The sequence below is a fragment of the Haliotis asinina genome, chromosome 5 (assembly GCF_037392515.1).
Source record: "Haliotis asinina isolate JCU_RB_2024 chromosome 5, JCU_Hal_asi_v2, whole genome shotgun sequence".
NCBI lineage: Eukaryota > Metazoa > Mollusca > Gastropoda > Lepetellida > Haliotidae > Haliotis > Haliotis asinina.
In genome coordinates, this window is record NC_090284.1 from 56,117,056 (window position 1) to 56,143,285 (window position 26,230).

Genomic DNA, 26,230 nt, shown 5'->3' on the forward strand with positions numbered 1-26,230 from the left:
TCTTCAGCTGTTGGTGAAAACTTGTTTTAGTCATGATATGGCTTAAAAACTGCCGAAGTGACAAAGAATTTTAACTCATTCAATCACTCAGCTGTGAGCATCATCATTCTCTGAATCAGCACATCATGACATTGATCTATTTGCTAATAGTAACATTTGTTCAAGAAGTTCTAAAACTGCTGACTGACAATTTCTTATGGGAAACCTTTTGGAAACCCTATCAGGCCAATAATGAACATGTAAGTCTTCTCTGAAGCATTGTAGTTATGAAGACTGATGGCAATCATGTACTGCATCAATGTTACGGATAAGTATTACTTTGAATATTCCTTGTTTCATGCGTTGTTTCAATTTTTTTCCATATTTTTGCATTTAGATGGAATATTGAAGAAATACTTAAATATTGTTTTCACAGCCTCTTATATTGTGCCTCTGCCATTTAAAAGCAAGTGTGTGATGGTGACGACATCCTTTTATGAGTTTTGGGGACAGAACTTTGTTGTTAGTTGTAACCTGTTTTACACATTTATTTCAAAAGAGTCCTTTGTTTTCAGAGATCTTAAGCTTGATAATGTGATGTTGGATGCCGAAGGACACATCAAAATAGCTGACTTTGGCATGTGTAAAGAAGGTATCCTGAACAACAAGACAACAAGGACATTCTGTGGAACACCGGATTACATTGCACCCGAGGTACTAACACAGCTTCCATTGTCCTTCAGCAGAGGCCAAAGCTCACCGTTGCCATTGATTATAACTCCCTCAAAGGGGTCATGTCATTGGTTGGAAATGTTGTTGATTATTAATCATCACTTCAGTCAGAAATGCTGTAAAGGAGAAATATTTGTTATTAATAGGTTGCTGTGATAAGCTGTAAGATTGGTGTCTGTGGCGGGAAAGCCATTCAATCATGAGATTCGTTTCTGTTCCTGGTTCAGAATGGAGGATCAGGTTTAATGGTTGTGAACAGATGTTAATGATCAAAGAAAGTTGGTATTAATATATTGTACACTCAAGAATGTGTGCCACCAACAAGCTGTCCACCATTTAATATTAATCAGTTGCCCTATCCTTTGCTAAAGATGTATGGTAATATTACCAGTAAATGGAATGTCAGTATGGGTAGTTTGTCAACCTCATTAAATTGACTTACAACGCATGATATGCATGTGCACAGCACAGTAGCACCATGTGAGGTGGTCAAGAGCAGTAAATATAAATAGGTATGCAGCAATACATACATATGTAATACACATATAACAACAATTACAGTCATGCTCACATACATACAGACCCACAGATGCATACAAACACAGCATACATACATGCACAACACATATGCAGGCATTCATGTGGACATGACATTTAAAGTTTGGAAGCATGGTAAATGAATTTTGATGAGGCCTGACCAATTTTATTTGTCGTTTTACAGAAACCTTAAGTCAAAACAATACAAATAAGATTTCCAATCCAAAGTAATATTCCATCTGAATGCTCAAAGTATTTTACTTTTGGCAATTTATGAATTGAATATGGGTAATAGAAAACAACCTATGATGTATTTTCTTGTGAGTGTACATTTTCAACCAATAAAAACATTTGGATTTTATTTTTTTGAGCTTGTAAATTTTTTTTTTTTTTTTTTATTCATTAAAAATACAGCAGGGAGATCCGTAAAACAAGAGATACAATTGGTTTGTCCTAAGTTTCTAATTGCTGTTATGCTCTTTGGTGACATTAGATTCAAAGTTTGCTTCGCTAGGAATCAGGTAGTACTTTTGAGGTAGGTATTATTAGAGTACATCCATTATGACTTAAAGAACATACGTTCCAGTTGCTGACATTTTGTTTTCCCCTCCAGATTGTGTTGTACCAGCCGTATGGAAAGTCAGTGGACTGGTGGGCATTCGGGGTGTTACTCTACGAGATGCTTGCTGGACAGGTAAGGCTGAGACAGCTTGTCATTTGCAACCATTACAGTGGCATTCTGATTCAAGGACTTTCCTTATTAAAGTGTTCACTTGTCACACTGAAGACCTAGGTTCTATTCCTGAGTTCAGTGTGAAGCTCATTTCTGGTGTCCTCAACTGTGATATTGAAACATTGCTAAAAGCACCTGAAAACTGTACTTATTCACGCCTATTAGTCTCCAATTATTGATGGTCTAATTATTTGAAACGAAACATATAAGTGACCATAAACTTTGTTTTGAAACCCTGTTATTCCCTAAAATAAAATAGTTTTTTTCACCAAGGTATTACAAACTGTGACACATTTGCTTCCTCTCCAATTAACCTCCCATGAGAACATTTAGAGAATAGCTAGCCAGTATTGAAGTATTAATTTAACCTACCACATGGTCAGGTTTCAACAAAAAGTTTGCCTTATCATGACATTTTCATTAACACTGGAGAGTCTACTCACCCACAAGCCACATCAAAGAGCTGTACAAGAAGCTCCTGGATGACCTGTTTTGCTGGACACTATGGAGAGAACACAATGGGTAGCCATCTTGTTGTTAGTGTAATATGTGGCATTCACCAAGCTACTACGGTGTGATATCTCGGTTGGCTAGCACTACACTATACATGTTCTTCTTTGAAATATCGGTCACATCTCTGCTCTATCATACAGTACTGTTTTATGGGCGTGATACTGGGGAATGTGATGTGAAATATCAAGTCATTGTAAAGTTTTCAGTTGTACTCCTTGGTCAAAAGATAAACACGATATAAATTCAGAAACAGTTTCTGATAATTTTCTCACAATTCAAGCACAATTTTGCACCGGTTGGACGGTTGGAAAGCAAATTTCTCATTCACTTAAAATGCTTAAAAAATTGTTTGCTAATTAATTTGGTTGTTTTCCTTTATAAAACAAACTCTTTAAAAGAATCATTTGGAATGCGTCAGTTGAAACAATATTCAGTTAAGATAATGTGGATTGTTTCTATTAAACCTGTCCAGCTTTCACATGTTATGACTCATTTTTTAACTTCTGTGTATTTGACAAATTCTACACAGTAAGAATGAGGAAAATTCTTTATATTCTGCACTTACGGGATTTTTGGCAAATTTGCTACATTTCTGCACCAAGTGGTAATTGTCTGCAAAATATTCTTTTGTCGCAGAATATAGCAGAGCCTAAGTCCAGGGCTTACCCAGTATTAATACGGACAATGAATCTGACAGAGGTGATCATGAGTTGTACAGCAAAAGCCTCCCTATACACATGTATCCTCTTACACTCAGCTCGTGTATGATCGATGAGATGGGAGGGATATAGACCTTTAAGCAACCACCATCAAGACGTCTAAGGAGCAATTGTTATGTCAGAATTCCTCTCTCTATGTCAAAGAAGGAAACGTTACACCTAAGAACCATCTCCAAACCATCCATCAATATGTATGGCAGATTTGTCACTAATTGCCACTTTCCCAGTGTCCTGAGTGCGACAGAATATGCTCTGTTTAACACTGAGATACCTTTGTGCTCATATGCTCTGTTTTCCCACATTGATCCAAGCAGAACACTGCATCGTCTTCAGTGTTATTCTGCAGAATTTGACAAGATGAGACAGAGATATAACAAATGAGAGAGGCACTCCTGGGAGGGTGTAGTCCCCACTGTCCGTCCTGCTACTTTGCTGAGTCAACATTATTTCACACTCCATCACACTCCTGGAGCACTTTTGTCCACTCCACACAGTCACATTGATGGAAGCAAATGCGTTCCTGCTGTGTTTGATCTAACTGTTTTCTTTGCAAGTTTATTAAATTCAGATCAGTGCAATATGAGCTGCCAAGTTTGGATTATCTTGTTCTCTGTACACATCTCTGATGACATATAGATCACTAGTCTCCATGAAAACGGTGCTTTGTTTGAAGAATGTTACATAGTTGTGCTTTCCCTTAGAGACAAAATGGCCAATCCATGTTTCAGTTGTCAAAGAGTCTTCCAGTTTCTTGTTTAAGTTTCATTTGCTCTTAGCAATGTTGACATATTTCCACAATCTCGCATCATTCAGAATTCATTTTTGGAGCTGAATCTGTTGGTATTTTCTGGTTATATGTTCAGGGTAATGTGTAACTGAACATCACAACACACTGGCACAGATCATTGCAATATTTCCAGCAGTTTCATTGTCATAGCTTCTGGTGCATTGATTTTCATTTCCACATTGACAGGATATGTTGAATAAAAGCTCCAGAGAAGATTTAGCTCATGTGGGTTCTGTACCCACTGTATTTTGGGGAGGGGGTTATTATTAAAGTTGAATGGGTATTGTATTTTCCATTACACACTGCTGTCAAATATGTAGGTGTATCAGTATTTTACTCAGCTAAACATGTCATTGAGTACGTTTATTAAGCAGGTATGTACTGCCTTATATCATATCTAATCAGCACCATCTGGAACATAATGGAAATGATTTCATACAAAAACACTCATCCTATACCAACAAAACTAATCTAGTTCGAAACTAATAATACAACTTGATAGCAATCAATGTCTATTTCATTAACACTTTTTGTAAATTTATTTTGTATGCATGTGTTTATAACATTTTCAGTGCATAATTGGAAAATTTCTTTGTGTATTTTATCCGGATATGCAGCTTATCCAGGCTTTGGGGAATTATCTCTCATGACCATGGTTTTCAAATATCATCATCAATATAAAGAACATTTTGTTCAGTCAGTCAATAAAATAAATTGATTCAGAATTGATTAAAAGCAGCTTGTATCTTTACTCCAGCCAAGTTTCTAATAAATGATTTTCTTTTTATACATGTAGAGCATATGTTTACCTGAAAAGGTAGCACCAGTTGTTATTCAGATGTATATTTTAAGACTATTTCCAAAGTTCAGTGCCTGCTCTTGTTATCAGTGTTTAATATGGTGGTCTTGAGGTTGGGCAGGTTTCAGGTCAATGCTGTAATTGTTAGGAAAGTGTTTGATGAACACCATTTCTGTGCCTGATGTCGTGATGGTCATTGCATGTTGTTAGTCTAGTAGCCTAGTGGTTAAAGCGTTAGCTTGTCAAGCCAAAGGCACAGGTTCAATTCCCCGCATGGGTACAATATGTACAGTCCATTTCCGGTGTCCCCTTCTGTGATGTTGCTAAAAGCAGCGTAAAGATAAACTCACTATTAATTATTCCTGTGTACTAAGTCACAATGGTGTTAAGGAAGGCAGAGCAACTCCAGCAGTTGTCCATATGAAATGGCTGATATCATTGTTGTACACAAGGTCATTGGTATCTTCAAGGTCACTGATTTGTCTGTGGTTGTTCTTGGGGTCTATGATCACTTTTATTTTGTAATTGCTGTAGCCATTACAGTGATAAGGCATTCTGCAAAGATGCCAACCCATAAGATTTTATCATGTTCATTATGAAAAAAACAACACAAAATACTCAATTAGGATAGCAGTAAAAATATATGTATCGTTAAAAAAAATACATTAAATTAAATTAACAATCAGCGTACTTAACAGGCACAATATAAATTTAAAACACATTGTGTTCCTTATCCAGCTACATGTGGATACCTACAACAGTGTTAATTATAAGAAGAAAATCTATGTATATTTTTAAAAATATGAAAATTCCTTGGAAAAGTCCATACTACTTTTTACAGCACTATTTGGCCTGAATACTAATTGCTAAATCAGGGCTGGCATCTGTGCATTCTGTTTTGAGGAAATATGTTAAAATTCCATATGGCATCATCATTTTTGACAGTTTTTAGGACACTCTTTGTGTTCTGATCAAACAACCGGTCAAAAAATTATTTCAGCGGTCAACAGTATTCACTTTTTTATCATATGTAACATTCCTGATATTAACGTTGTATCATATTGTTACATGTCAGTCAGTACAGCCCAGGCTTGCATCTCCAAATCGATGAATGAAATGCCCATGTGATCTTATTGCCTTATTTGAACTCATTTCAATCAGCTGAGAACACCTGGAATTATCATGTCTGAGTTTGGCATCAGCCAAGGTTGGCAATTGCAGACAGCTTTGATCCTTGGCTAGTAATTCTTCAGTAAGTGACTTGAAAGCAGGAGTTACTGCCCTTCTGTCATAGGTCCAGACAATTGCAGCCATGTCACAGTCACACTGCGATCGATATGGCTAAGAGGGATGCTGCCCCCATTGAACTCCAGACCTAATTGTCTGAGGTGGCACTGAAGAGCAGGCTTTGCAGTAACAACATGTGGGCATGATGTTGTGGTGTTGGTTGATTGCCACAGGGTAGGAGGTCTAGTTTAGGTGAACACAGGCCTGATTCTCAAGGAGGGTTGGTCGATGGTCAGGTGGGTAGGAGATCAGGTGGAAGTGAACACATGTGTGATAGGGAGGGGATGTTGATGGCCAGGGTATTGGGATCAGGTTGAGGGGATCAGGTTGGGGTGAACACAGGTGTGATAGAGAGTGGGCATTGATGGCCAGGGTGTTGGGATCAGGTTGGGGTGAACACAGGTGTAATAGAGAGGGGGCACTGATGGCCAGGGTGTTGGGATCAGGTTGAGGGGATCAGGTTGGGGTGAACACAGGTGTGATAGAGAGTGGGAATTGATGGCCAGGGTGTTGGGATCAGGTTGAGGGGATCAGGTTGAGGTGAACACAGGTGTGATAGGGAGGGGATGTTGATGGCCAGGGTATTGGGATCAGGTTGAGGGGATCAGGTTGAGGTGAACACAGGTGTGATAGAGAGTGGGCATTGATGGCCAGGGTGTTGGGATCAGGTTGGGGGGATCAGGTTGGGGTGAACACAGGTGTGATAGAGAATGGGCATTGACGGCCAGGGTGTTGGGATCAGGTTGAGGGGATCAGGTTGAGGTGAACACAGGTGTGATAGAGAGTGGGCATTGATGGCCAGGGTGTTGGGATCAGGTTGGGGTGAACACAGGTGTAATAGAGAGGGGGCACTGATGGCCAGGGTGTTGGGATCAGGTTGAGGGGATCAGGTTGGGGTGAACACAGGTGTGATAGAGAGTGGGAATTGATGGCCAGGGTGTTGGGATCAGGTTGAGGGGATCAGGTTGAGGTGAACACAGGTGTGATAGGGAGGGGATGTTGATGGCCAGGGTGTTGGGATCAGGTTGAGGGGATCAGGTTGGGGTGAACACAGGTGTGATAGAGAGTGGGCATTGATGGCCAGGGTGTTGGGATCAGGTTGAGGGGATCAGGTTGGGGTGAACACAGGTGTGTTAGAGAGTGGGCATTGATGGCCAGGGTGTTGGGATCAGGTTGAGGGGATCAGGTTGAGGTGAACACAGGTGTGATAGAGAGGGGGCATTGATGGCCAGGGTGTTGGGATCAGGTTGAGGGGATCAGGTTGGGGTGAACACAGGTGTGATAGAGAGTGGGCATTGATGGCCAGGGTGTTGGGATCAGGTTGAGGGGATCAGGTTGGGGTGAACACAGGTGTGATAGGGAGGGGATGTTGATGGCCAGGGTGTTGGGATCAGGTTGAGGGGATCAGGTTGGGGTGAACACAGGTGTGATAGAGAGTGGGCATTGATGGCCAGGGTGTTGGGATCAGGTTGAGGGGATCAGGTTGGGGTGAACACAGGTGTGATAGGGAGGGGATGTTGATGGCCAGGGTGTTGGGATCAGGTTGAGGGGATCAGGTTGGGGTGAACACAGGTGTGATAGAGAGTGGGCATTGATGGCCAGGGTTTTGGGATCAGGTTGAGGTGAACACAGGTGTGATATGGAGGAGACGTCGATGGTCAGGTGGGTAGGAGATCAGGTGGAAGTGAACACAGGTGTGATAGGGAGGGGATGTTGATGGCCAGGGTGTTGGGATCAGGTTGAGGGGATCAGGTTGAGGTGAACACAGGTGTGATAGAGAGACTGGGCATTGATGGCCAGGGTGTTGGGATCAGGTTGAGGGGATCAGGTTGGGGTGAACACAGGTGTGATAGAGAATGGGCATTGACGGCCAGGGTGTTGGGATCAGGTTGAGGGGATCAGGTTGAGGTGAACACAGGTGTGATAGAGAGTGGGAATTGATGGCCAGGGTGTTGGGATCAGGTTGAGGGGATCAGGTTGGGGTGAACACAGGTGTGATAGAGAGTGGGCATTGATGGCCAGGGTGTTGGGATCAGGTTGAGGGGATCAGGTTGAGGTGAACACAGGTGTGATAGAGAGTGGGCATTGATGGCCAGGGTGTTGGGATCAGGTTGAGGTGAACACAGGTGTGATATGGAGGAGACGTTGATGGCCAGTGGCTGGGGGACCAGTTTGAGGTGTGAGGTGTGATTGAGAGACTAAGAACAATGATACATGTAGAAGAGATTGAGTAGACAGATCTCATGTTTGTAATGCCTGATGTACTGAAGGGCATGACATCAGCTGACAAGACAGATGCTCCACTGACTGTTGTTTAATGCTCTCAGCAATGTTCCAGGGGGCTGTTGTACGAAGCAGTCTTAGCGCAAAGTTAACCTTAACTCCCATATCTAAACAATGGTGTAAGGTAGCCTTAGCGCTAAGGTTGTTTTGTACAACAGCACCCATGATCCAGTCTGGATCAGGCAACCCATTAGCACCAGTCACTATAACTGGAATACAGTGGCACATAACAAGGTCAGGTACCTGAGTACCTGATCCCATTAGTGACTTCTTGAGACATTGGTAGCTGGAGACCAGGTCCAACACAAATATGACATGTAGGCAATAGAAGACATGGCTCAACTGAAATTAATACTCTGAGATATAATACTCTCTAGCCATGTTACTGAATATAGTTTTACGCTGCGTTTAACACTATTTCAGCAATATCATGATAAGGAACACCAGAAATGGGCTTCACATTGTATTATGTCTTGAATTGAACTGGGATCCTCGGCATGACAAGCAAACGGTTTATCCACTAGGCTACCTCACTACCCCTTCAAGCCAAGTGAAACGTGTTGTAAATCTGAAGTTTCAGTTCACGGTGATTGCACATATGTATGTTTATGTTTGATCAGTGCTGGAGACTAAAATATTCAAGCCATGTGGTGATGATCTGGAAATACATGTAATTGATTTTATACTGGAAAATCCAGTGGTTGACATCATGAGTGCTGATTCATTCACCCATCACCTGTGTCATATTTTGCAATCAGAAAATGAAAGACATTACCTGTTAATTGCTCCAGGTGATGGTAGTTATAGTGTTCTTGCTAGACCGTGCCACAATCAAACCGATGTAATTTGAAGCTTCATTTGTGTTTAGTAGATGTGTATCTTGTCTGAACACAAAAATGATATATCTACTGCTGCTTTGTTGTACTGTTACGTACATGTACGTCATGCTGTGTTGATATGATGGTTTAAAGCCCCGGTCTTTGTACTATCATTTATTTGTGTAGTGTCTGAAGACGTTTGAAGATGCTAGTTGTAAATGAGACCTGCTGGCTCAGAGTTAGTGTAGTCTGTCTCAGTGGGATGTCAGTGTTCAAGTACAGCAGGAGTGTCTATGTATCTGGTCGAAATGTGGACCAGTACAGAGAGTAAATTTAGTTTTATGCCGCTTTTAGCAATATTCCAGCAATATTGCCTTGGGAGACACCAGAAATGGGCTTGACATTGGACTAGTACAGACAACAACATGCAAGAAAGTGCACATGCCCAGTCACATGCAAGCACACATTCAGTCATGCATGCTCACAAACAACAACAAATATAAACTGGCACAGATTTTGTTTTGGTTGCTTGTAGCTTAAAGTAACGTTAAACACATTTTGTTTTCATGCTCTATCTAGTTTTTAATTCATTGACAATTCATCACGTATGAAAAATCTGTCATGTTCTCCTCTTCAAGACCAATATGATCGTGGACTTAAAGTGGAGGAAGCTGTAAAAAGAAATTCACCAGTCATAATTTCCTAAAACCTTTATGCATGGATAAAACCTTAAAAATACCTTTTGATTGTCAGTGAATTATATGGGTATCTGTATATTCCATGACCTTGACCTGTCCTTCTAGCCTCCATTTGATGGTGAGGACGAGGAGGAGCTATTCACGTCGATCACTGACCACAACGTGTCTTACCCCAAGTCTATGTCTCGAGAAGCGGTATCCATCTGCAAGGGGGTGAGGAGAGGCCCACATATTGATGTGGCTGTAGTTCGATAACCATAATGGGAGGTTTATGGATGTTAACACAGTAATATGGGTAACATGATGTTTCCGAGTATATTCCTGATCCTTCATCACTTGATAAATATTCTCGGAAATGTTGCATTCCTCATATTGCAGAAGTTGATATTCATAAATGCCCTCTTTCATGTGCATCACTTCTAAATTCCATTTCGACCTGTAAAAAAGTAAAATAGACCTTTGCACTGATGGATGTAAAGATAGATCAATAGCTAAATGAAAGAAGGAAAGTTTTTGTCACTTTTTTTCTTAAATAAAGTGTTGCTGGTTGGAAAATCAAAAGAGAAAATGGTCTACATCAAACTGTATGATTCTCTTAAAAATAGTATGAATAAATGAAAGTTTCGGCTTTAGTGCTTGAAAATCATTTTAGTTCATGCAAGTTTTTGTAAAATATTTCTACGGTATGTATATACATAGTTTATGTTATGTGCTTCACCAATCTGTAGTTACTGCTACACATAGTAGGAAATTTTATAGTTTGTCTTGTGAAGAATTTGCACAATCACATTTCTGTCCGTCCTTCAGCTGTTGACAAAGAACCCCCAGAAGCGACTTGGGTGTGGCCCGACTGGCGAGAGAGACATCAAGGATCATGCTTTCTTCAGAAGAATAAACTGGGAGAAAATAGAAGGCATGGAGATACAGCCTCCCTACAAACCCAAGATTGTAAGTATCTTCAGGTGATAGCATCTCAGCGTCATGGTAACTCCAAGCTGAGATCAGACACTGTCATGAATGTACAAGCTGAAAACTTAAAAACAGTAAACAGAACATTTCTGCTAGATCATGAAAAGGCAAGCAGAAAATCAATCGTCAAAATATTTTTATGGTAGTGACAAGTTGCTTCAAAATGTGAATCCAGAGATATGACCAAAATTGTTTTTCTGGTGAGGTTTGCTAATAGATTTCGTCTTGAGAGATGCCTCTGATCATCTGTTGGAGTAGAATAATCTTTAACAACATGCATCGTTAGTTTGATTATTTCATACTGATCAATAATAAGCTGTTACTTTCAATACTTTGTTTTTGTTGGCTGAGGGATCGTGTATTTCACAAAGCACAGGACTGTAGTAGCCATTTCTTCAAGAAATCCCTGAAAGGGGAGCCAAGCCCATTCGTACACACTACAGGATCCAATCTTTAGAGAGAATAGAAGAAGAGCTCTTACATGAATGTTTATATTCTGTTTTCATCTTTTAATCATATAGCTCTTATTTAGCACCAAACATCTCACCAGATTTAAAAATTGTCACTTGAAAACAGATTTTTTAATATTTCCCAAAAAAATATCATTGCTAGTCTGACTTAAACGGTGACTACATCAGTACAACTAGTTTTATCGCTTAAGATCCTAAGAGCTATCAGTTGTGTGAGATGTGAAAGTCCCTGTTTCAAGAGGATGATCCTGTGATGTAGGGATGGGAGAGGCTCCTTGTCAGTACTGATTCCCACAGGAAAGGGTTTGAGTCAGAGTACTAACGGCGCTTGTGCTAGCTTAGACTGTTTAAACATTGCGGGAATCTATGTTATGTTCAACATCAGATGCTAGTGGTAGTTTTACTGGTGTACAGTTTAAATAGAACTGACTTGATTCCTTTTTTTTTGAAGGTAACTGTGTTTAGCTTTCAAGAATTAATCCCAGGTTTCCGTTTTCCAGTTTCCATGACAATTCTAGATTTTATCCATATAGGTTTCTTCAGCTGAGTTGTTGCAGTGGGAGTTTATGGAAGTCTGCAGTAGAAATATATGTTATTACATATGGCTGTGGCCATATTTTGGTGGTGGTTTATCAGAAGAAATGTTTGACAATTACTTTTTATCCCTCCTCGCATTACATATGCGATATCGTCGACACCTCATCCGTCTGTCCGTCCGTAATCATTTTGTTTTCGGAGCATAACTCAGAAACCATTCAATATTTTTAGACCAAACTTGATAGATATATTAATCTCAACCTATAGTTGTGCCTTTTGCTATCATTCAGAATCTAAAGTGTTGCCTTTTGCTATGTACAAGTTTTTGTGATTTACTATTTTCTCGGTTTCTATGGAAACGTTTTTGACTTTCTCTCAAATGTGAGAGGTGTGTTTCGTTTCCGGACCAGAAGTCAAAAACTTCTTAATATCTGTTGGTAAAACTTGGCAGATGTGTGTTGCAGACCCCAAAGTGGTGCCTTTTGCTATGTACAGGTTTTTGTGATTTATTATTTTATCAGTTTCCATGGAAATGTTTCGGATGTAGTCTCAAAATGGAGGGATGGGCTTTGTTTCCAGGGCCAGAACTCAAAATCCGTTCTCTATTTTTCTGCAAAACTTGGAAAATATACCAATCAGAAGCTAAAACGGTGCCTTTTGCTATTTACAGGTTTTTGTGATTTCTTAGTTTCTCGGTTTCCATGGAAACTATTCGGACTTTGTCTCAAAAGTGAGAGGCGTGTTTCGTTGCTGGAGCACATCTCAAAAAGTTCCTAATATCTGTCAGCAAAACTTGGTAGACATATGTGGCAGACCCCAACGTGGTGCCTTTTGCTATTTGTAGATTTTTGTGATTTATAATTTTCTGGGTTTCCATGGAAACGTTTTGGACTTAGTCTCAAAATGAAAATGAAGGGATGGACTTTGTTTCCGGAGCACAACTCGAAAATTATTCAACAAAATATCTTACAACAAAACTTGGCAGATATTTGAAGCAGACCACAAAGTGGTGTCGTTCGCTGTTTACTATGTTTTGGCATTTTTATTTTTCCTGGTTTCCATGGAAACAATTCTGTCTTTGTCTCAAAGTGGAAGGATAAGCTTTGTTTCCAGAGCACAACTCGAAAACCATTTGATATCTTTCAACAGATCTTGGCAGATATATGAGACAAATCTTGAAATGGTGTCTTTGCTGTTTACAGATATATGGCATTTATATTTTTCATGACTTCCATGGAAACGAGTTAAACTTAATCTAAGAAAGCATCAAGTAACTGTCAGATGATTTGTCCTTTCAAATACGTGGGGGCCGGGGGGATATGTCATCTTCTGATGACTCTTGTTCTTTCAATCCAAACTGATGAGTCTCACAGGATTTTAGATTATGACCTTTCCAAAAAGTCATAAAATATGTCTAAGTCTGAGTAATATATTTACTATGCTAAATCAAGCTGAAGATAAGTAACTGTTAAATATTTAGTCGCATGTATAAAAATTGTGTATATCTAGTCCTTTATCACAGCTGGGGCAGTGGGATAGTCAAGTGGCTAAAGCATTGGCTCATCACACCAAGGACCTGGGTTCTGTTTGCCACATGGGTACCGGTACAACGTGTGAAACCCATTTCTGGTGTCCCTTGCTGTGATCTTTAAAAACTAAGCTCACTCACAGTGGGAGTAATTAGTGTCTGAAATGAATGACTATCCTTTGTGAAAGTTGATTATAGTGGGATCATGAAGGACACCCCCACTGAATTCAAAATCTGTTGATGCGATAGCTTGTTCCTTTCATTGGGTCATTGTTGTGATGCTAGTTACTATGAAATTCTCACAGACTATTTAAGCAAGCAGTTGCCAAAAAAATGTACCAGAAATGTTTCTCTGACCCTTTCATCAACCAAATGGGTAAATGACTTTAATTAATCCCAATAAAATTTTAGAATAATGTTTTCAGTTACCAAATATTAATATGACAAATTTGTGGTCTATGACGAGGATTATTCATTTTTAGAGCCTACAAAGACATCATACGTAGCAGATATCTTGTAGTATTCTGTTAGTATCCTAAGATGTTCTGCACTTCAGACAAATATTTTGTTCCAAAGAAAATGCATGTTACGCTTTTAATGAGTTACACATCAGCATTAGGAATCCTTGTTTTGAAAAGAAAATACTGTACTTGTACAAATTTATGAAATTAAACAAATTCTAACCTGTGTACATGCCACTTAGTTTGGGGATTGTAAAGTTTCCTTTGTTTCTCTTTTGTCAAAGCTTATAGAGACTAAAATTTTACCATACCTGATGGTATCTTTAGCACTGTGTAGCATCAGGTAAGAATGACAATTTGGCGTTTTTTCCAAAATGCTGATATTTAAAAATTAAATGTACAAATGCTTTCTGTATGTGATGTGAACAAAAGTGACTGGTCTGACAGCAGAACATCTCAGAATTATTGTATTTCTGTATTCTGTGTTATGTCTGTTAGTGCTTTTGATGTTGTAGTGTTTACCTGTGTGTGTTCGTAGCACATCTTTCCCAGGTAGATTGAGGACCAGGTAGTCATTTGATGTGTCCATTAACACAACAAAGTTACACTGCTGCCTAAGACACACAAATCATGAACCATTTGTTTTCAAAATATACTTAGCAATTGTATGTTGAACTTGAAAATTTCATTTCTTCTATGGATGCTGTTTGGTAGTTTCATTCTCAGATTTTTATGTAATTATATTTCAGTTTATTAATTTTATGAGGTAAATGTTTCAGATGATGACATGGAAGATAATTGATTGATGTGATGACAAGTCAATTAATATTGCACATAACACTATGATTTAGGTAGATTTCAACTTTATGGACATATATGTTGTGGATGTCGCTTTGTTTATAGATATTTTATGTTTTTCTTTCACTTCCCACTTCCAGAATGATCCAAAGAAGGCTGAGAACTTTGACAAGTTATTCACGCGAATCCCTGTGAAACTGACGCCAATCGACAGTCTCATCATCATGAATATAGACGATGATGCATTCAGAAATTTCTCCTACGTCAATCCTTACTTTAATCTGCAGACATGAGCTGTTGTATGTACGGTGTTGTCAATTGCGTGCAAAACTCAACCATAACTGACTCAACTGTGATCTGAAGCCGAAGCCTTTAACATTTCATTGCGAAATCTACATCAATTCATTTCAAGATGATCAATTTCATTTCTGGTTTGACAAGGTGGGATTGATTGGAAAATTGTGCATACCTTCACAGTTTCTTTTTTGTCTTTGGGGTGGAAGAAGAAACCTTTTGTATTGTATGTTTTTTTTAAATAATTGTGACTTTTACAAAGAAATGAACATTTTCTGATCTTCCAAACATGTCCATCAGTTGCTGAGTGAGCCTTGCTGGTTAAGGCTCCACTTGTTGAGAAAAATGTGGCAGCCATATTTTTATACCCTTTTTTTACCCATCAAGTGTTTTATTGTACAAAATGCTTGTTTAGCATAGGTATGTTTTGAAACTTGTTCCCATCAGTTGTAACAGTTTTGCACTCAAATGAATGTTTTAGTTATGTCTATAGTTCTTTCACCTCAATGATTCTGTTTTGTGTTGAACATAACATTACACAGCTCCGCATTTTACACAGTCTCAGTAAACTTAGTCTCAGGACTTTTCTTCACACTCCACTACTGAGTCTAACGAAACCTAGCAGGAGGTCGCGTCAGGTAACTTTTGAGATTGACCAATCAGAACACAGCTTTCCAAATTGCGAAAGTGGACATTTGCACATACCTTTTTAACTTTTACCTTGGAAGGGTTTGTACCCGAATGATACTGAATGTTATTTTCCATACGATCGCTACCGGGCAATGCACATGGAGCATGCTACAATACTGTCAACAGTGAGTAAACAGTCACTGAAAATAGTGTGTTTGTCAAGGATGTCAGCTTGCAGAAATATTAGCTAATGGTAACCATGTCATCAAAAAGCCCTAAGCATATATACTGCAGGTCAAATACCTGTGTTTTATGCAGATTTTCGTTTATTGAGGGATCAGTGTCAGTAACAACGCCAAACCCTAAACAGTAGCCGTTGTCTGATTGGTTAAATCTGTTCGGCCTTCTCATGTTTGATTAGACGGTCATAGGTCGCTCAAAGGTTACCTGACGCAACCTCCATCTAGGTTTTGTCATACTTAGTAGAGGAGTGTAACAAAAAGTACTGAGACCAAGTTTTCTTAGACTGCAGTTTACAAAGCTTGTCACATCCTCATCAATCCTGAGACATGACTTTAATTCCAATACTAGTCAGCATTTGCTAAGGATTACACCTTTGACTAAAGAGGACTTGTTTGTTCCTCAGCAAATACTGAACGGTATATATACAAAGGGTTTTTTTTATGTAAGAAAACACCTTTTTGTTTTTCTATAAACGTTTTTTTAATGGATAGCTATAATGCTAAAACACTATTAAGAAATAAAACACAATCCCACAAAAAGTAATATAACTTTGAAATGTAAAATGTGATGGCTTTGTTTGATCTTTGACTTAAAAGCCATGCCTCTTTTATGAAACGTGCTTTTAAGTCTAAGCTAATGTTTGATTAGTTTTCCTTGCATTTGCATCCCTTAGTGTTTGTGCTTTACATAAAACAGAATATGCCAGTTCTAGAAGAGCTTGTACCAGAGTCCCATCTTTTCAAGTTCTGTAGCATCTAGCAGGACCAGTTGTTCAAGACTGGCATTGTCTGTTTGATGCCCCTTGCTCTCTTTCTTTTCCTTCCATTTGCTTGTTGAGAAAGTGACCATTTGCTTGTTTTTTGTTTGCTCCTTTGATTTGTTTTCACATTTTCTTTTCTACCTTGTATGTCTCTTTTTTTCCCTGTAGGGTTTTCATGGCACGGTTGGTAGTTTTATTTTGTTTCATGGCAAGAAATGGAAAGGAGTATGGAAACTATTTTTATTTCTCTTTTCTGATATTTTTTTAATGTAATGTAGCTATTTTTGAATGACATATTCTTCAGTACCCTTTATCTTTTGAAAATTGTTATATTTTGAATTACATATTTTGAAGTTTTTATTATATTTTTTTATAAATCCTGTCATGCTCCTTTCCATTAGGGATATTGGTAATGTTGTGTTGTGATCCAGCACATATATACTGAATGCATCATGGTCCTACTGAATTACATACCCTTAGTCGCTAATCACGCGATTATTAACAAAGGCCTCCTTCGGATTGACTGTGCCACCATTTGACTAACTGCATGGTGTGTTGGACAAAACATATGTTATATAATACAGATGGTGTTACATTGAACAAGTCGCTATGTTAGTCAGTGTCAAACAATGCTCTTTGATGCTGGACTAACTGTTTTGTCATATCAAAAACTGTCGTACCCATTGTATGACTTTGTTATTACTCAAAAAAGATGTAGGGCATTATCAGTGCAGAAGTTTATCTTGTCAGACAAAAACTTTATTTTATACCTTGCTTGGTATAACAAGTCAGTTATAAGTTAGTTGCAGCACCCAGTTTATAACTCTAGCTTGTTAGACGAAAATGGGATGTTATATTCTTTTTTTTTTGCTTAAACACTTTTAGTTAAAAGTGGGATGTAAAATCCAGTTTATGTTGAATCTGGTCAGTTGAAAGTGGGATATGAAATCCAGTTTATACTTGTCAGTTGATAGTGGGATTTTCCTGCGAAGTATATAACAAATCAACGTCCATGTTGTCACATGCAACTATATGTAAATGTGCCCTATAACAGGCATGTGTCTCTAACACAGTATAATCCTTTAGTTGTATTCAAACTGTACAGTCTCTGATACATATATAATCACAGGTAGTTTCAGAATGCTGATCGCTGTAGTAGTGCTTAGCATACAAACTCATGGTGAAGAATGAACTGTATTGCAGGAATGTTGACAACACATTTTACAAGGTGTGGGTGATCTTTGCTTGCAAGTCTTCTTTTTTTTTTTCAATGTTGTAGTTCTTCCTTTTATTTTCCATCTTTAATATTTTATATTTTGGATCCTGTTTACTGTCTCAATGTACAGTAATTTTAAAGCTTGAGTTGAAATCCTGAAATTCCTTTAAATCACATTGTGCACTTACCTACTATATGACCAGTTATTCTAGTTAATCAGTGGCAAGCCCTTTGATGTGAGTCGTACTGACTGTGATCGGGAACTCTATGAGATAGGTCATGTAACTCCTGATACAGCTCATTTAAGTGGAATATTTTAATACATTCGTATTTTTAGTCAAAGCATTACTTCACTGTGTTTAAAACATTAGCTAGCAGTAGTTTTTGTCATTATGAAGGTGACTTGACAACAACATATGGTAAGAAATCAAATGTCCCTTAAGATAAATGTTATGAATTCTGAAGTGCCAATGCCAACAGGATTGCTGATCGGAAAATCATGACTATTATGAAGGGAGATAACTCTGTGAGACATATCAAGATTTAGGATGCTTGAACTGTCATCTTTCTAAAGGAATGTAGCACACAACCCAAGGGAGTAACTAGAAGAAAATGTGAAATCCAAATCAAATCTAATAACCCAACTTTTTACAAAGATTTCAAAGAATAATGAACCTGTTTCATGTTAAGAGAGGTACATTAATTACCATTATGTTGTAATACGTAAACTCATATAAACTGTGAGGTGAACTTTCATGTATATCCCTGCTGGAAAAATGCTTTTTTTAAACCTGGTTGAAATTGGAATTGGGACACAAAATCCTTTACTTTCTGTCACTGATATGAATCATGGAAGGTTTGCAATTTGTGAAAACTTGAGATGCTGGAAGGACTTGGCTTGGTCAGGTTTCTGCTCATTCATTAAAATTTATAGTTGAAATAAAGGAATGGCAGTGAACATAAGATACAGTAATGCTTATCACACCAAGTCGTCATTTATAACAGACAATCATGTTGTTTGAGTGGAAAAGAATTCTTTTAAAAAGTTCAAATCTGTGTGATGGCAGATAAGTGTTATTTGTTCTGTAATATTCATCATTTTGGTGCTTAATATCTGCACATCATCTTAAGTATGCTTGAGAGGGAAGTCACTAGTAATTACTGAAATTGGTTGTGGCTCAGTTTGCCTGGCTATATATATATATGATGTACAGCCATGAATACTTATATGACCAAATTATTTTGTTTGCAATGGACAGACTTGGTTTTTGTTTGTTTGATTGTTGTTATCTTTTGAAAATCAATATCTGGTCAGGCAAGAACAGTTTAGTACAATGTTACACAATCTGATCCTGTCAAAGAGACAATAAGCAGCTGTCTCACAGATGCTTCAGTTTTGTGGGTACAGAAGTACATTTAGTCATTTAAGTCAAGGCCGTGTCTTTCATTGACACCAAAAAAACCATTTTACAGAGGTAATTACATTTTCTCTTTGATCTCTCCTCATTGACCATCTTTGGACTATGCAATCAAGAGTAGCCTCCCTTGAGGTTCTCTTTACTTTTACGGGTGCTTCAGTGTGTTTATAGTCAGATTGGGTTTTAACTGTTTGTCTCTTTTTTGTGACAAATTTGTTTCTGTGTAAAAATTTTCACTAGATTTCAAATACTACTCAAACCTGTGATGAGATTGGCCACCCACTGTATAAGGAACACCTTGTAGGAACTGACCAGCTGTGGCAAACAGAACGCATTAGTGATATATCATGTGTGCACAACTAAAACACATTTTGGTATTATCTGCCAAGGAAACTTGAACCCAAGGTATGTACAATATGTTACCATGAAAATGACATTTATGGTAAAGAACAATAATTATTTCATGGAATAAATGTCTCATTTTTGTTTTCTCAAAGTCCATAGTGACCAAGTATCTTCCCGATCTGTCTTATCCCTTCATCCAGTTTGAGGTGATCAAGAAGGTACTGAATTTGTTGTGGTGTTGTCAGTATTTTACAGTCAACTGACCACGCCCAAGCTATACATTGTAATGTTGATATTTTCTTGAATATAGAGGCTGGAGGCTCACAAACCAGTGGCCGTGCCTAAGCTATACATTACAATGTTGATATTTCCTTGAATATACAGACTGGAGGTTCACCAGCCAGTCAAGTCAATAGGCATTCTGTGATAATCTATACCAGACATGATGTCTTGTTATGTAGGTGTAGAATGGTGTGTGTGAACACCGTATTGGGTCAGGAGGCTTGTTTCATTACCAGTTCGCATTTTCCATGGCTTGTTCAGCCAGTTTATTGCTTACCCCTGCAGGAGAAGATTTTCATGTTCATCCATACTTCCTGTCCTCTGCTTGCCAGCTTGCTCTTAGCCCATGCTTTTGCTGACATTTCTTGCTCTTGACAAGTTGCAGTCTGATAATTACAAGTTTGCTGAATTAACAGGAGCGTGTAATGTTATATCAGATTTTATTGCATGTCTCAAAGTGAAGCAAACCGTGCATAATAACATTGTTATGACAAATGACACTCGATGTTATAAATGTAAAGGTATACTTACATCTACAATAATGCATAATCTAAGTTTATTACAAATATAAAGGTATGATTTTCTGAAGTCTATGCCATGTTTTTTCTGATTATTATCCGTATTGCAACCCTGTGTGTCAAAACTTTTTTCATGTTATTGGTACAGTATTCTGTAAGGTACATAGTCGTGTGGAATATATTATTATAACCTTTTGCTATGGCCAGTAGGCACTCAGTCTTCTTTGTTTCTCAGATCTTACTCAGTCCTCAAATATTAATATTATGTTTTATGTCTCAGATTTGTGCACAAATGTCAGCATAAATATCAATCTACATTTTGATTAAATTCAGCTTTTGAACCCCAGTGTCTCCTGTACATACGGATTTGTAATTATTTCCATAAGTTTGAAATTCTAATAATTGTTCGATATATATATGTTAATATGTAGTAATTTTAGTTTTTCTTGTGTTATGGAATGGATTGGTAATGGCCAAATAACTGATAAATTTTGAAACACTTCCTAATGATTATCATAATCATTAGCAGTTAGGAGAACAGTTTATATAGTTAATGAATATCCGAGACTGACTTTACCTCCACATGTATTGTCTGAGTGCAGATGTCATATTTGTACTTTGTCACAGTGTCTTCGTCCAGGCACCAGATACAGACCTGTTCATTGCTCATATGTTGAAACTCATATTGTCAGATATATTTGACAGTCCTGTCAAAATCTCTCTTTTAAGCAGACAAGATCACTGCTCATCTCACAATGAGGATTTGAACTCTAGCTTACATGCATCACCTCAAGTGGTGTTGATTATGGGTAAAACATTCCTTCTTCATGTCGAAGGCATGCTTTCGAATACCCATTCTCATGTTCCATGTTGTGATATTGCTGAAATATTGCTTAAAATGATGTAATACCATAGTTGCTCACTCACTCACTCACTCACTCACTCACTCACTCACTCACTCACTCACTCTTATGAGGAAAGATTTCTGCCCATGACACATCCTTCGTATTTTAACTCAAAATCTTACCCTAGATTTAAGCATTTCTTGCTTGTCCAACATCATATTTAAGAAATTATTTTCGTAACTTTTAACCAGTGGTTATGATTTATGAATTTCATAGCAGGTGTTATTGATGGAATTTCCACATGCAATGAAATTTGAACTAAAGAGTCCTTCATGTCATAGATCGCAGTAGTTTAACCCACTGGTTACAGCATTCAACCACCACACAAAAACGTGGGTTCGATTCCTCACATGGATACAATGTGTGATGCCCAAGTTCGGTGTTTCCCGCTGTGATATTGTTGGAATAATGGTGAAGTAGCATAAAACTATACTCCCTCACTCACACACTCACTTAGTGCTGTCAGTACTTAAACTGACTCTTTAGACTTTGTTTTGAACCTTGTCATAGGGCAAAAGTTGTTAAATCTCTTACACTTTAAATATGAACCTATGACAGTCGTAACACTAACATCACTCTGTTGGATGTGGGTGATCTTTTCTTTGCTTGAAAGAGAGGTTTACTCATAAAATGTCAGATCTGGTCGGGTACAGAGGTTTCAGGACCATGTGTGCTTATCCCTGTTTCAAGTTACTGAATCATTCAGTGTTGTCATTTGAATACAAGCGGATTGTAGTATGAGAAGTCATGAGGTGGTCTCAGGGGATTATGTGGGAAAGGTGAAGGTCAATACGGTGGTATTGCTGAGACTTACAGTATTGGTGAGAATGTGCCTCAGATGATGTAACTGTGCGGCGTTTCCTGAATGCATTGTGGTGATATCTTACATCCACATGCACATAGCTGTCTGTGGGTAACATGGCACAACGTTCAGACAACCGTTTACCATGCTAATCACTACAGGCCAGGGCCCCGTTTCACAAAACTCTCGTAAGCCTAAGGTCTCGTAACTTTTCTCGTAGCATTTGTACCTGGCATACTGTAACATAGGAGGTGCAAAGGCTACGGGAAAAGTTACGAGACCTTAGGCTTACGAGAGTTTTGTGAAACGGGGCCCAGTAGGACAACCTTCGTAACATGAAGAATTGACCTTGCCTTAAGAGCAGATCTGGCTCATGTCAGCTTCCCCCAACTCGGGTACTCTCCGGTGGTGCTTTGGACACTGTTGCTCACCTGCACTTGAAGCCAGTGAAAGTTTGATACAAGAATTATCTATTTGATATACCCAGGGTGGTGGCATGGATTAGTTGTTAACGTTTGTCACACCGAAAGTCTGGGTTTGATCCCCCTCATTGGTTCAGAGTGTGAAATCAGGTATTTTATCCTCAGCAGTGATATAGCTTGAACATCGTGCTCAGTAAGTGCCATTGTGCAGTGTATTAGAAATAGCTCAATGAATATCCTTGAGGTAATCACGTCTGGTGGTGGGGTGGCCTGCCAAACCGCCGTGTTGATTCCACATCAATGTGCTCGTCTAATGTTCCTTTTCATTGTTTTCTTGTAATCCTTTTTTATAAAACAAGTTTTGTACATCAAAATATATGTTCATTAAAGAAGCCATTTTTGTTACAAACTACATTCCATTTGTTTTCATTGTTATGAAAGTTTCAACAATACATTCATCGTCACACTTAACAAATGAGGCGTAGCACTCACGGAGTTCAGAAGACATTTTCTTGAAATGTAAATAGGACATTTTGGTCGTCTAGTTACCATGCTGTCCACTTCATTTGGACACAACTACTCACAGTGTATTGTGTACTGCTCACAAGAAAACTAGCTATGATATGAAGGAATGTGACATACTTTAACGTAGTGTATTTGAGTATTGTCAAGTTGATGCTGCTGAGCAGTAGTTTACATGGATTTCATCTTGTTTGTAAACATCTCTCACCTGACTGATTTCCTTTCAAATACAGGTGCATTGGATCAAGTGTTAGCTTGTCTCACTGAATGCCTGACTATGATTACCTACATGGCCTGAAACACTGTGTTCCCTGTTGTGATAAACCCAGATTGATAATAAAAATTACATTCAGCCATATATGATCACACCTTGGTCTAACATTCTGAAAAATCCAGTTTTGAAATAACGTGCATCTCTTACACAAATGCATCTCTTCTCTATACTCTCTGATTTGACCGTACTGGCCAGGTGCCTTCTTGGATTAATGTTTCTCAATGTCCTTGACACTGATAATGTTAAGATGACAGGTTGTTATCTGGCTTACATATACAAGGAGAGTTACAGTGCCAGTAAATTGCATTACATGTAGTCTTAGAGTTAGTCTCTCAGTCTATGAATCGCAGTGTTTTCCCTACTGCCTAGCCCTCACTGCAGTGCTAAAGCCCATACATGTGGTGAGTCTAGATTTCCCAGATCTGAATCACCCAACTCACTACGTTTCCGTTTCAATATAAAATCGGTTTATTTGATGGCATCAAAATTATTTATTTAGGGACTAAGCAGTTGTCTTCCTTTCTGTATGAAGGCAAGGGACTTAATGAAGTTTTGTGTGTGGTGCTAGTGCTCCATGTGTAACTCAACAAATATCTGTGTCATCTGTGTTAAAGCCAGGTAAGTGCTTGTTGAAGAGTTCAAGGGAGAAATTTATATATTTTGGTTTACATATATAGAATAAACATTACATATTGTAACCAATATATCAATATTTCTTTGATTTGCTTTGAAGATGAAAAAATTCAAACAAAACTGGTCTCAGTTAAGTTAATCTATATGGAATGAAAGTTTGTGCAAAGATGAAATCTATATATTTTTGTAGTTCGATAACCTAAATTTTGTCTGCATCTTTTTCAGAAAAGCCGTAAAGATGTCAGCAACTTTGATCGTGAATTTACATCCGAACCACCTAAGTTGACGCCCACAGACAAGTTGTTTATCATGAACCTGGACCAGACAGAGTTCCAGGGCTTCTCATACGTCAACCCCGAGTTTGTGGTCAATGTGTAACTCTCCAGCACAAGAAACAGAAATAATGCTCTCTTCAACGGCCATATTGTGAAGAAAAACAAGATGGCCACCATGGGTTTTGACAATTGAGAGTGCTCTGCCACTGTGCCCATTGTGGCTGTCGTTACTGCCAATCACTTGTGACCGGCTCTTCTGCGAAGATGATTGGCAGATGTGAGTGACTGTGACCTGATACTGGCAAGTTTTGCTGAAACAGTTGTCAACTGAGGCTCATGGGATACCATCACGTGATGAGCTACATTGAGAAAATAGGACTATGTAGGATTGTTTGTCATTTATAAGTTGCATACAGTGTACAATTATTTCAGTCTGTTAAAGTATTATCTTTAGTGTATTTACTGGTGACAAAACCTTTCCAAGTGTTTGACAGGTTTTTCATTTCTGTGTGTAGGTGCGCATCCCTGGGTCTACTTCGTTGATGTATTTCTGTACAGTACTCTTGTACAAACAGTATATAAGTCACATGCAAATTAGTCAGGATATGACTTTTATGTTCAAGGTTTAAGTATTTGTGTTATATTTCTGTTTTCAGTGATATTCAGCCTGGTAACGAAAGTACATATTTGAAAATAATAAGTAACATACATATACATACACAAAAAATCTTGCCAAAATTTATGTCTATGTCCTATCATTTATGTTCCATCTGTACTGATAAATATAATCTGTACACTACCTGTCTGACATATACTGTCTTGTGATTGGCCAGCATTTCAGTTTAATATGTGTATTAAATCTCTAATTATGATTTTAGATTTATTATGCTGTAGGAAGAGTGAAAGGTAAAAGTCAAGAGAATATTGGTTGAAACATAAGTACTCACATCATTGGGGTTGGCCTTTGATAGACGTAATTATATTCAATTTTAAACATTTCCATGATCCGGAGAGATGCTGCCTTTAAGGCAAAGTATATTGTTTCTCACAATCTTGCATCTACAAGCTGTAAATGGAATTTTATTATCTGGTTATTTGATCAATATGTTTTGACATATGTTTTAAGCATTATGACCTTTTTGAATCCCATTGAGTTCAGTATGGAATCAAAAACAGATTGCATCAGAATTTGAATAGCATCACAACAATATGTGTAAAAGAACACTATGTTCTTAATATTCTTCCTGTTAAGATCATTGCAAGATGATATTTTTCAAGAAATGTTTGTATTTTTGCAAATTTTAAACCAAACAAGGTGCTTGTGCTGTTATAAGTCTACAGAAAGTCCAGTTTCTTTTACTGGCTTTGGCTTTGAAAGTAAACATGAACTATGATGGCTCTCAGATGTTCTGCTTGAAGTCGTCACCATTCATAAAGAAACACAGACTACCTGGCCTGGGTAGTAGGTATTCCTGATGGTAGGCAACAAGGATTCAGCATCAGCTGTGGTCTTCAGTTCAGCAGCATCAATTTGTGCAACAGGAGCTTATTCAGCAGGTTTGATCTGCAGCATGGCCCAAGAGGGATTATCACTGGTGATTTATGTGACAGCAAGGTGATTTAGTCAGATTGGTTGACAGTGTGTTGCTGAAACAGGCACTATGATACATACTGAGCTATTGAGCATCACCTGTTGAGGGGATTGTGTTTGGCAGTTAATTGATACATCATGGAGACAGATTTAGCTTCGGAGTTTAGAAAGCTTTATGTTTAACATGGAGGATTATGTTTTCTCAACATAGGGAATCTGGGCTAGACAGTGTTATGTTTATAATATAGAGTCAGGCAGTGTTATAGTGGGGTCTGGGCTAGGCAGTGTTATATATACAGTGGGTTCTTGACCAAGCAGCAGGGACTTCTCTAGGCAGTGCTATGTTTACAGGAGGGCCATAGCTAGGCATTGTTATATTTATAATGCGCTCAGAGTTGGGCAGTGGGGTCTTGGGTAGGCAGTGTTATATTTCAGTAGGGTCTTGGCAGTGT

General features: G+C 38.3%; 1 protein-coding gene across 3 annotated transcripts in view; it reads left to right on the top strand.

The window, feature by feature from the left end:
- LOC137284865 (calcium-dependent protein kinase C-like) overlaps positions 1 to 24,307 on the top strand; it is a 136,434-nt gene extending 112,127 nt beyond the window's left edge. The window contains exons 12-16 of one of the 3 annotated variants that reach the window (XM_067816887.1): positions 555 to 693; positions 1,862 to 1,942; positions 9,991 to 10,098; positions 10,693 to 10,833; positions 24,138 to 24,307. In XM_067816887.1, coding sequence (XP_067672988.1) covers positions 555 to 693; positions 1,862 to 1,942; positions 9,991 to 10,098; positions 10,693 to 10,833; positions 24,138 to 24,290 — 622 coding nt within the window. In that variant the 3' untranslated portion in view covers positions 24,291 to 24,307. Of the gene's footprint in view, positions 1 to 554; positions 694 to 1,861; positions 1,943 to 9,990; positions 10,099 to 10,692; positions 10,834 to 14,788; positions 16,355 to 16,743; positions 16,897 to 24,137 lie in introns of those variants that run through there. The other 2 variants (XM_067816888.1, XM_067816885.1) reach the window with 2 other exon arrangements.
- Positions 24,308 to 26,230: the final 1,923 nt, after the last annotated feature.